This window comes from Eumetopias jubatus, unplaced genomic scaffold (assembly GCF_037043125.1).
Source record: "Eumetopias jubatus isolate StellerSeaLion01/CBP00866 unplaced genomic scaffold, mEumJub1_p1.0 scaffold_14, whole genome shotgun sequence".
Taxonomy (NCBI): Eukaryota; Metazoa; Chordata; class Mammalia; order Carnivora; family Otariidae; genus Eumetopias; species Eumetopias jubatus.
Genome location: NW_028274820.1, coordinates 4,686,369 through 4,698,488, shown reverse-complemented (window position 1 = coordinate 4,698,488; position 12,120 = coordinate 4,686,369). Strand labels below are relative to the sequence as shown.

At 55.5% G+C, this 12,120-nt stretch overlaps 1 protein-coding gene across 1 annotated transcript in view; it reads left to right on the top strand.

The window, feature by feature from the left end:
- GRB10 (growth factor receptor bound protein 10) overlaps positions 1–12,120 on the top strand; it is a 171,694-nt gene that overhangs the window by 151,682 nt on the left and 7,892 nt on the right. The window contains exons 12-16 of the mRNA XM_088018287.1: positions 1,629–1,727; positions 8,347–8,424; positions 9,264–9,380; positions 10,243–10,309; positions 10,513–10,600. Of these exons, the coding sequence (XP_087874413.1) occupies positions 1,629–1,727; positions 8,347–8,424; positions 9,264–9,380; positions 10,243–10,309; positions 10,513–10,600 (449 nt within the window). The remainder of the gene's footprint in view (positions 1–1,628; positions 1,728–8,346; positions 8,425–9,263; positions 9,381–10,242; positions 10,310–10,512; positions 10,601–12,120) is intronic.

The window sequence follows — 12,120 nt, the reverse complement described above, 5'->3', positions numbered from 1 at the left end:
TGTCGATGGGCTCCGTGGCTTAGTGACCCTCAGCCTGTCACTTGGGTGGTCTCTAGGGTACCGAGAGCTGACACTTTCCATATGGGCTTCCAGTCCCCGGGACGATGGGTGTGCCTCCTGCCCTGCCTCTGTGCACACGTGTGTGAGAGCACGTGCTCATGCATATTTCCACACATGCACACACCTACACGATCACACAGATGTGCACACATACATAGGCTCATACACATACACACACCCGCACACATGTGTGCACCTACATGAATAGAAGGAGATGCACACACGAGTGCACCTCTCGTGTGTGCATGCACACCTCTGCATGAATACAAGGACATGCGTACACATGCACGCACGTGCACACATGCACATCTCTGCACGAATACAAGGACATGCGTACACATGCGTGCATGTGCACACATGCATACCTCTCCATGAATACCAGATGCGCACACCTCTGCATGAATACAAGGACATGCACACACATGCACACACGTGCACACATGCACACCTCTGCATGAATAAAGGAAAGGCGCACACATGCATACATGTTCACACACACCCCTGTGCGCAGGGCCCACTCTCCCCTGGTGAGGCCGTGCTGATGGTGGTCATGGTCACGGTGGAGGCCGTTTACTGCATGCTCACTGCACACAAGGTGCCCCGCTAAGGGCTCGCCCTCCGTCCCTTTACTGCATCTTTCCAGGTGCTCATAGGAGCCGAAGCAGCCCCATTGCTCACATCCAGTCACCAGCGTGTGTGCTTGAAGTCCTCCAGCCGGGCTGACTTCTGAGCCAGGGCTCCACCCCAGCCTGAGGAGAGGTCAGGGAGTGGGGGGCATGCTGCTCCCTAAAATACCGGCTTGTACTTGATCTGGTGAAGCTTCTTGGGGTTGCAAGTAGCAGGAGCCCCAGGACCCGCGGTGCATGGGAAGGCAGCATGAGGGCGGCCTCTGGGTGGTCTGGGGTCCATTGGAGCCCCGGTGGCCAGTGTCCCCCCACCCCATCCCACCAGCGCACACCTGCAACGCTTCTCCCCCATCGCCAGGTAAACCCCGCCTCTGCATCGGGGCACCTGCCATCCCTCTACAGTGGCCTGTGTGACAGTGACCCCTGCCTGCCCCAGGCCGCTTGCCCCCCAAATTCCCCTTCTCCGGGGCGATGCCAGCCTCACTCTCTGGACCTTCCATGGGTCCGTCCTTGGGGCCACTCAGATACGCCACAGGCCATGACCGCCTCGAGGGCTTCTCCCCTCGCTGGCTGAGCCCTGCAAGGGCCCTTCCTCAGCCACCACCTCAGTCTTCCTGGGAGGCGACCAGACACATCTTTTCTTCCATAAGTCTGGGCCTGGCTCTCCAGTTGAATCCAGTTTTCCCCGCACAGACCTAGGCACCCCCTTGTCCCCGTGGCACCCACTGCCTTCCCTTGCTAGAGTTTGTCTCCCTGAGATCCCCCTGTTGGGGGCTGGCCGAGCACTCGTGACTGCACCCAGCCCAGGCTGGTCCGTGCGCGACAGAGGAGGCACCCTCTCTGGTCGCGCCCTGCCAGCCGTCTGGGCGCACGCCAGGCCCAGCTCTGCCCAACATGGACTCACCGTGTTGCACTCACTGAGTCGTCTCTGACCTCCTGTAGCCAAACAAAGTCAGGAACGAGACGAAAGAGCTGCGGTTGCTGTGTGCCGAAGACGAGCAAGGCCGAACATGCTGGATGACGGCGTGCAGGCTTCTCAAGGTACGCGGCGTCCTGTGTGTGTGCCCCACGCATCTCTTCGTGGAGAGCTCTCCCCATGGCCCGCCAGCCCCGTGCGCCCGCACGTCTTTCCAGACGGTCTCAGAAGCTTCTCACGAGGCTTTGCGTTAGAAAGGTCAGAGCCGGCTTCTGGCCTCGGCACCTGACCTTCAGGGACGTGGTGTTTCTCCCACCGAATGCCAGGAGCACCCCAGCCAGTTGAGACAACCAAAACCGTCTCCAGACATGACCAGATGTCCCGGGGCGGGGGGGCGGGGGGGGGCGGTACATGGAAGTGGGGGACTGTGCCGGCTGAGAGCCCGTGGTCTAGAGAAATAGGAAGAGAAAGCCCAGACCGGGAGACGGGGAGAGAGAGCAAACAGTCCGTCAGGAGGGTTAATGCTTTCCAAGACTGAGCATCAGACTCTAGCTTCCCAAAAAGCCGGGGCCCCGAGGGAAACGTGGCATCTCCTGCCAACACGTTCTTAAAGGGGTCTGTTGCACAGAACCTCACATGGGAAGATGCCCTTGGCGGCAGCTCACGGTGACTGCCAAGGGGGCTGGCCGAGCACTCATGACTGCACCCAAGGTGTTTCCTGTGGCAAAGGCTCGTGTAACAGCAGAGAACACCTCACTTCTGCGTTCCCACGAGATGTCCCCCTGTGCATATCTGTGCGCCACGTAGTTGCAATTCTTATGTATATAAGGCCCGTGGGCATTGCACGGTAGTTGTGCACGCTGGTTGTGCAAGGTGAATGGCGAGGGGTCCGGGAGGAGAAGTTGGTTTGGTCAGCTGTGGCCAAGGAATCTCTTTACGAAAACCCCAGCCTTCACCGAAGCTTTCAGCTGTGCAGAGAGTCAGGGCAGAGCCCCCTAGAGAAGCGGACTCATGGAAGGAGGCGTAGCTCATGACCCCTTGGAGATGCCAGAGGGCACAAGCTCCGAGGACGGGCATCCTGTAAGCCTCTCTTTCCCAGAACCGTGCCTTGATTTTTGCTGCTGATAAAACAAAGAAGGGTTCAGCGTAAAATGTTCTGATTTCGTAATCAGGGAGTGTTGGTACAGGACATCGGCGACTCCTTTACAAGCCAGCTTCAGAAGTTAAGGGATGGCCATTCAGAGGAATACTCTTCGGTGTCACAAAGAACGAGGTTCTCTCGGGAGTGTGTTGTGGGAAAATTTCCAGGACGTATTATTAAGAATTAAAAAGCAAAGTGCTACCTTTGTTGTAGGAGCGAGGGAAGGAGACGCTAAAATGCATCAGTGCATTTGCTGGTGTGCACATGAGCCCTCGGTGAGACTGCTGGGGGTGGGGGGCGGGCACGGGCCCGCACACACGGGGGCAGATGTGGGAGGGACACCTTGACGGGTTTCTGTATGTTTGTGATTTTCTGGACCTGCGGATACGTAGTCTATTTTGGAAAAAGCAGAAAAGGAAGTGGGAGCACATCTGTGACACCTGTGGGTTTGGTGCTTTGGGGTAGCACACGGTAAATCCAGGTAGCGAGGTCTCCCCCTCGGCTTCATGCGTGAGGAAGCAGGGCTGGTGGGACAGGGCTGTCCTTGGGCGCTTGCACAACAGAACCGGGCACCAGGAGGGAAGTGCGCAGAACGAGCAATGACGGTAACATCCAACTTTGTTACTAGCGCCAACAGAAATGTGTCCCGTTGGATGTTAGCATATTGGGAACGTTTCGTGAGCACTTGCTGTCAGCCGGGCTGCTCGTCACTTCTAACCAGCGGCCCCCTCCCCATCGTCATCCTCACTGGACCGATGGCAGATCTGAAGCCCATTGCGTCCTGCCCGGGGGGCCGGGGCTGGGGGTTGCTGGTGTGCGGCACGGTCGGCTCCAGAGCTGGCTCCGCCAGGGCCAGCAGGAAGGGGACACCGTCCACGTCTGCACGTGGCCCCGTTGCCTCCAATCAGCCCCAGGCCCCACATCCCAAAGTGCCATTCCCGAAGGAGGCGGGGGGCCTGGACCCAACGGCCACCCCAGTGTGGTCGTGACGGGCTCTGGGCCAGTGTGAGGTGACGCAGAAGCTGAGTTGCCTTCGGTCCCAGCTGGTTAGTAACGCGCCAAGGTGTCTTGCCGCCACCGAGCAGGCTGATGGACCTCATCCCACGTGAGAATTCCTTACTTCGCCCTCTTCCCCTCCCTGTCCCGTCTCAAACGGTCTTGGCCTCAGAGCAGGAAGCGTAATCAGAAGACCATAGCCCCTCGCCTTGCATCCCGATGTTACCTTCAGAATGGGGTGTATTTTCTTCCAGGGGTTGGGGCCATTTGAAGCCATGAGGAGACCTTATAAAGTACCTTCTGTTCTCTCAGCCCAGCTCCTGGATGTGAGCATAGACTCAGGTCTCTCATCTGTCCATCTCCCTGACAGGGGACCTGACCGGGAGAAGGTCCATCCGTCTGTCCTCCCTGCGCTTGCTCTGTGCCAGATCTCGGTCTGGACGTCATCTTGCCTGGTGCCCCCCAACATTCTCTTGGAGAGGCAGGACTGCCTGGCGCTCAGAACATAGTAGATGCTCGGAAAAATTGAGCTGAATGACAGCAGGAACCACCCAAACTCTTGTGTTCGGCTGTGACCCTTTCTTTTTTGACGCTCTTCCTCCCTCTCGTCCACTGGGTGTTCTGGGCAAGGCTGGCCTCGACCAGGGGCTGGCAGGGTCAAGGGGTGGGGGCTTGGACCTCAGAGAGTCTGGGTCTCGGGCCGGAGTCCCAGGGGTCTTGCCGGTGCAGACTAAGGAGATGCTGTGCTGCGCCTTTTCACGGTTGACCGGAGGTCTCGTCGGTACTAAGTGATGGCAGATCCCCCGAGCTTGAGCCCTCAGACTGTCCTGTTCCCCAGAAGGGGGTCAGATGGACGTGTCCTTATGTGGAGGAAGCGTCGCCTTTCTCCTGGCCTCGGTGTATCCAGGAGTCCCTCCTGAGTGATGGATAATCCTGCACTAGCAGTTTGTGTTGTCTTAAAATCCCAGGGCTTGTTGGAGAGGAACACCTTATTTTGAATTAACCAAGGATCTTTCTGTGCCTCTAAGTACCGTCACAGGTATTCTTTAAAGAGGAGCTTGAGCCTGTGTAGGAGCAGAGGGTCATTGCTGTTGTCCTCAGATACGCTTAGGGGGATAACGCCGGCAGGTGGTACCTGCTGCTATTCCGCATTCCTTCCTATTACGTGGTTTGCTACATAATTTCATAGCCATGGGGTGGCCGTGGAGGGAGCATATTAGCTCCCCCGCCCTCTTCTAGAAGTTTCTGAAACTGCCGTAGAAATTCCTCCCCAGGAGGGGGGCGTGGCTTCACAAGCGTGGGTTTCTGTAAGGAAGGCTTGGTGTAGCTACGCACCGGCACACACGTGCGTGCAGGTTCCATGTCCCTCAGAGGCAGTCGCCCCCTGCACACTGTCCCTCGAGAACCCGCTCAGGTTTCCTCTCCATTAATAACCAAATAACACTGCTGCTTATTTGTACGCCTCCCACAGGACCGTAGCTACCTCACGGTCGAAAGCGCAGCGTGTACTCGCATTGTGTTCCTGGAGCTGAGCCTGGCAATATGAACGATGACCCTAAACCCGGGTCCAATCTTGGCACAAGGAAATAAGCTTCTATGTCCCTTAAGAATGTAAATGTTAAATGTTTAATTCCATTCCAAGAGAAAGGGAGCAGCGACGTGTTCTTTAAGTTACTGTGTGCACCATCCATACCCATATGACATCATGTGTGGGGAGGCTGTTTCGAAACATGGCACACGTTAAGTCGGTAGAGCCAAGAGGCGCCATTCTCCTTAACGTGGGAACGTCTCTGCGGTCCCTCTACAGACAGAAGCTGAACATCAGCTGTCACTCACGTGCCTTCTTGAGAAAGTGTCTGAGAGTGTCGCATCCAAGCAGATGGGAATAGGAAATAAGAAACATATTGCCAAAACAGGGGGCGGATAATTCTATGGCCACACGTTCTTCCCTTCAAGCAACCGAAGGAAGCGTAAAGAAAAAAGATTGGTTGGACCATAAGTATCTCTTTAAAACCCACTCACCTAAAATAAAAAGGAAAATAATATTAAGTAACTGGCACTGTAGGTTGTGTATGGAGGATAAATAATCTAAAAACTGTCAAGGGCTTGTACCAGTGACACTACCACTCTGAAGGTCGGAGTATTCGTTTGTAAGTGGGAAAAACGAGAATTCCTAGTCATGGAACTGCAAAAAGTAAGTGTGGGAAAGAGACAACTTCTTTGATAATTAAGGCAAAAATAATATTTAAAGACTACAGTGCAAGTAAAACACAGTTTGATACCTGCTTAAAGACAAGCTGGTTACATGGTTCGTGGGTCAAGGACGAGTCCTTCGGCTGAATTATTGGGACGGAGAGTGGTCTTGGGGCCGTCCTGAACAGGGCGTGTGCATGTGTATGTGCACGTGTGTGTGTGCACGTGCCTTTTCCCTTTTTCTTTGGCCTTAACTTGACTTTTCTATAATGTTTTGAAAGGGATCCTTATGTCATTGCTGTTAAGCCTTACGTTTTCAACTCTGTTTCAGACGAAAACGTTGCCTCCAGTTCAGTTGCTGTTGGTCATGTTAGTATAATTATTCGATTGGGAGTGTTTGTATGTACATGTGTGTGCATGCACACCACACACACACACACACACACACACACGTGCGGGTACGTGTTATTAGGTCACATGAGTTTAGAATATTTACGTCTCCTTGACATCGATTCTTTGGTCCTTCCGAAATCTGCTCTATTATCTGCATCAGCGCTGCCCGCCCCGAAGTCTTATCCACCTGACATTACCATAGGTACGTCAGTGTGTTCTCAAGTGGTGTTCGCACGCTTTTTCTCCTTCTGTTTTTCTGCCTTTCCGGGTCCTCGTGTTCAGGGCGTGTCTCTGACAAACATCATGTCATCATAGCTTCTCCTCTGATCATCCTCATGTTCTAATTGGCATATGTGTTGGGAAGGATATCCTTCAGTGGGTTATTAATAACATTTGTGCTTAAGTCTGCCACTTGCTGTTTTATTTTCAGTTCGTCCCACCAGCCTGTGTTCTTCTTTTTCTCCATTTAAAAAAAAAAAATTGCTTTTGGCAGGGGAAGACTCATCACTTTCTACTTTTCACCCCCGTCCACGTCTTTTCTCCCTTTCCTGGTGGTCACCCCACTGTCACCATGTGCATCTTCCCCTCGCCAGACCCCAGCGTGCCCAGGCATCCCTACCGCGTCTGGGCCGGTGTGAGGAGTCTTCGAAGTATCTCGTCCTAGATTTTAGTTCTTCCCGTTTCTTAAGCTACTGAGACCTAGAAGAGACTCTGTTGTTATTTGAATTCCCTGCACGTCTGCACTGATTCTTTCCTGGATTTGCATCCTTCTCAGGGATCAGGGACATGCACAGAGTTCTCCCAGCGTGGAACCGTGTTCTATCTCACCTCCACTGTTGTGGGAACTGTCCACGGACCATGGGGTCACTTCTTCCCACCGCCCCCAGTTCCACTGCCTTCTCTCCGCATGTCCTTGGAACTCAGCTGTCCTGCGCCTGGGGCTTCTGTGACCATGACATGCGCTCTTCCCTGCTTGTGTTTGTCTCTCTGTCTCTGTTTTCCGCGGTCGAGCTGGGATGTGCCGGGACGTGGGTTTCTCCCTGGTACCCGGCCCCTGGATTCTGTAGCCTGCCGGCTTTCTATCCGGTCTGGAAAATGCTTGGCCAGTAGCTCACCGGTGTTTCTGGTGGCCCGTGCCCCGTCTTCTGGGAGCATCGGCACACACGTGCTAGACCTCTTGGTGGTGTTCCAGCACATCCGTTCCAGATACTAGAGGATACCCTGTAGGGTCGGGGCTGGAAATGAGTTACCTCTTGACAACTGTGTCTTCTCGCCCCACCTTCTTTCCCACGTGGGCGAGTGGGGAACCGGGGCACAGGCAGGGCGGGTACAAGCGTGTGGAGCTCTGCTTTTCACCCAGGCACAGGAAGCATGGATCACCGGTGAGAACAGGCTCTGTATGTTCGAATCCAGAGCCCTTACTTTACCATGACCTTGAGCGACTTGCCTCACTTCCCTGTTCCATCTGTTCCTTATAAAATGGAGATAAAGGACACGTTTCCTAATGTGGAGAGTAGTAAATGAAATAAAGCACTTGCATCAGTACTCGGCCCATAGCAGCATTCAGTAAGGTTAACTGTGGTGCTCGATCTTTTTTATTTTTTTAAAAACCATTTATTTATTTGAGACAGAATGAGCAGAAGCAGGGGGAGTGGCAGGCAGAGGGAGAAGCAGGCTCCCCGCTGAGCCCGATGCGGGACTCAATCCCAGGACCCTGAGATCATGACCTGGGCCGAAGGCAGACACCTAACCGACCGAGCTCCCCAGGCGCCCCTCGATCTTACTATTACGTTGTCACTGCCTGCTTGTCCCTTGCCCGCCCAGTGTGAACAAGCTAGTTGGCCGCTCGTGTCCACGGGGGGCAGGCATGCAGGAGCGAGGCTGTGCGCTCACGGCGGCAGCTAGGGTCATCCCTCCCTGTTCTGTGCGCTGCGCGGTCCTTCCCTGCACGGGTCTGCCGCGTTCCGGGGCTTGGGGGGCTCCCGGGGCCCTGGTGGCTGACTCTGACCTTCCCCCTGCAGTACGGGATGCTACTGTACCAGAACTTCAGGATCCCGCCACCGCGGAAGGCCTTGCTCCCCTCCTTCTCCACGCCGGTGGTGAGTACGGCTGTGGCATCCAGAAGGCGGGCTCCTTCCCAGCATCACAGCTGAGCGCGGGTTGTTTCAGGAGAAGCTGTCCCCAGAAGCGGCAGAATGGGCTTGTGCGTGCTGCCCGGTCCCCTGCGGGGAGACGGGTTTCATCAGCAGTGTGACTGCTGGGGACGGATCCTGCACCATTCAGGGCGATGGCTCTGCTCAGGTGCTCAGGGACTGTCACCAGCCACATCTGGCTCTCACCCGGGTCGCCCGTGGCACTGTGGCCGCGGCCGACCGTTAGGCTGGAGCCTTCCCTGATGGGAACTTAGAGCTGGCAGCCAGTGTCCTTGTTCTCAGTACGAACTCAACTTCCCAAAGGTGCTTCGTCCTCTCAAAACACGACCTTGATGCTCCTCCAGGTCTGTTCCTGAGAGAGGCCAGGTGTCCACAGGGAGGATCCACGTGTCGCCCTGAACGGAACTCCTGGGGGAGGGATTTGGTGGCTGCTGAGGGCTGAGCTTCCCCCCAGCGTTTCCGCTTCTGTGACGTGATCCGGTAGAGCCTGGGGGCCTGCGAGGGACCCCACCGCCCAAACCCGGCGGCACCCCACGGCCTCCAGTGGCATTTGGATGCCACCAGGGGACTGGAGCATTTCTTATTCCCCTCAAGAGAAACCAAAGCCATCTTCCGTTCAAGGGCTCTCCTGCCACCAAATTTCCACCCGAACCTTAGAGTGGGGGCTGGGGCGTGCCCATCACCCCTTCTCCTGGCCATCTTCAGGATGGGTTTGCACCAACTTTCCCAAGTGCCGCAGGGACCTGGTTCCCTCCATTTTAAGAACTTGTGGCCTTTCCTTCCAGCGCAGCGTCTCTGAGAACTCCCTTGTGGCGATGGATTTTTCTGGGCAGACAGGCAGAGTGATCGAGAATCCGGCCGAAGCCCAGAGCGCAGCCCTGGAGGAAGGCCACGCCTGGAGGGTAAGGCCACGGCCAGTCCCATGGACGGGCCCCCTCATGGGGGGCACGCCCCCCACACACTGGTCTCCCAGAGGAATGGCCCTGTGGGTGCTGTTGCGGGGGGAGGGGCGAGGTGCTGGGGAGCGGGGAGGGTGGCATCTGAGTCTCGGGGCTCCTCCACGTTCCTGGCACCCACGGCCCCCGCTGGCTCCCGTGGGAGGAGCAGGGCGGGAGCAGAGCCCTCTGGCCTCATGGCTCCCGCACAGAGCTGCTCCCGCTGGTGGGTGGTCAGTGGCCGTGTGTGGACAGCGCAGAGCCCACCCACCCTGATGAGGCCAGCAGGCGCTCACATCACGGCTCAACCACTAACCAGCTTTGTGGCCTGAGACATTCTCTTCCCTCGGAGGTCCGTGCTCCTGACCTCCCAGCGGGAAGAGCGTCACCCTGATTTCAAATTCTCTGAGATTTACAGAGAACGTATAAAATCTGAGCCCGTGGCTTTGGCTCAGAGAGTTCCCTCAACTGTAGCTTCAGAGCGGTTTGGAAAAGAACAGCCCCACAGCCTGGGGACTCTGTAGGCCAGTGTTTGCAGCGGATAAGCTCATTCCTTTCTCCCAGAACTTACCAGCAATTTCCCCAGAACTTACCAGCAATTTCACCGTGTGTCCTCTGTGTGCTTCAGTCCTGGAATCATCCAGATTCCCCAGGATGCCTCTGTTGTCACAACTGCGGTCAGGCAGGGGGCGGCCCTCCGCTGGCTGTCCCTCCACAGCCAGGGGCCCCATCACCCCGGCCAGGCCTCCCCGCCACGTGTGTGTCCCCGGTGGCTCGTGGGCCGTGTCGGTCTGCTGTCTTCGCGCTCACATGGGCATTTCTTCCGCAGAAGCGAAGCACACGGATGAATATCCTAGGCAGCCAAAGTCCTCTCCACCCTTCTACCCTAAGTACAGGTAAGTGCAGCATGGCAGCCCGATCCTTCAAGAAGTAAGGAAGATGAAGCCGCTCCCATCCCTCCCGGAGCTCCCCCAGACCGCCCGGGCCCGGCGTGCGCCAGGAGAGGTGTAGCCGTGGGAACCGGGTCCCCGTGCCGATCACCGGTTCGCTGTACCTTTGGCGAAGCCAGTCTAGCCTCCTTCTCTCTTCCCTCCTGCAGTGATTCATAGGACGCAGCACTGGTTTCACGGCAGGATCTCCAGGGAGGAGTCCCACCGGATCATTAAGCAGCAGGGGCTGGTGGACGGGTAAGGAAGCGCCGGCCTGGAGAGCGGGCAGCTGCCTAGGTGATGTTGTGCTGGGCACACGTTCTGTCTGGTTTCTCAGCGATCCTGGAGGGCGGGCAGTCGTTAGAGCCTCGGTTTAAAGAGGAGAGAATGTCGGGGCGCCTGGGTGGCTCAGTCGTTAAGCGTCTGCCTTCGGCTCAGGTCATGATCCCGGGGTCCTGGGATCGAGCCCCGCGTCGGGCTCCCTGCTCGGCGGGAAGCCTGTTTCTCCCTCTCCCACTCCCCCTGCTTGTGTTCCCTCTCTCGCTGTGTCTCTCTCTGTCAAATAAATAAAATCTTAAGAAAACATAAATAAAGAGGAGAGACTGTGGCTCAGGCTCAGTGTGGTGTGGGGTGGGCTCAGCTAGCCAGCGGCCAGAGGGGGATGGTAACCCATTCTGTCCATACAACATCTATTACCAACTTCTGCCTTTTTGCTGCAGTTCAGAGGGCCTCAGAGCACAAGCTGGTTATTTTTCGTGCTTCCCATATTTTTCAACAAGGCAGGGGCAAACAGAAGAAAAATGTTTTTGTTTACGTTTTATCAGGTAGCTTTTGCTGAGAACAAACAACCCAAACCTTCGTGGCTTTGGGCCACAGAGTTGGATCATTTCCTACAGTTGGAGTCAGTGGAGTGTGTCCTCACCTGTGCCAGCTCGGCTGGGGTTGGTGTGGCTGTTGGCTGCAGAGATGGGGCAACTGGGTGTGTGCCAGCAGGCTAGCCTGGGGACACTCACGCCGTGGCGGTCACGGGTCCCAGGAGTAAGGGAGATCAAACCCCCAATGCACAGGACCTTCTCAGGGCTAATACCCCATCGGCCGAAGCACGCCCCGCAGCCTTGCTCCCATGGCCATGGGAAGGGCTGCCCAGGGACCTGGATGCAGACCCGTGTCCTCGCTCCCCGCTCCCAGCAGGAGGCGCACTGCCCTTCATCTGTTAAATGTTTTGTTATAGAAATTTAAAAACTTACCCAGGAGAGAAGAGGATAGTGAGCCCCCACGTAATCCTTGTCTCGTTTTGACAGTTCGCTAATTTTAGTTTGTCTGTGTCCCTTCCCAAGTGATTGGCTCCTCCACACCCCCTTCTCCTTCTGGAAGATTTTAAAGTAAATCCCAGACATTCTAAATTTTTACCGGTAAACATAGTTAGTGTGTCTGTAAAACATAAAGACCCTTGTCTTCTGACACAACCACAAAATCACTGTTATTCTTAACGAAATAAGTAAGAATTCCTTAATATCATCTAAAATCCAGTCTGGGTTCCAATTTCCCTAATTGCTGTGAAAAGAAAAAAAAAATCCTTTAAATCGAGTTGGTTCAAATCAGGACCGACAGATGGCATTTGGTTGATAGGTCTCTCGAGTGTCCTCAGATATGATGGTCTCCCTCTGCTTTCCTTCTCTTTCTCTTGTTCGCCTGTTATTAGCTGAGGCAGTGGGTGAGTTCCTAGCCACAAACGTAGCTAAACGCTTAACTTTTCCCTCAAGTAAGAGGGTCAGTTT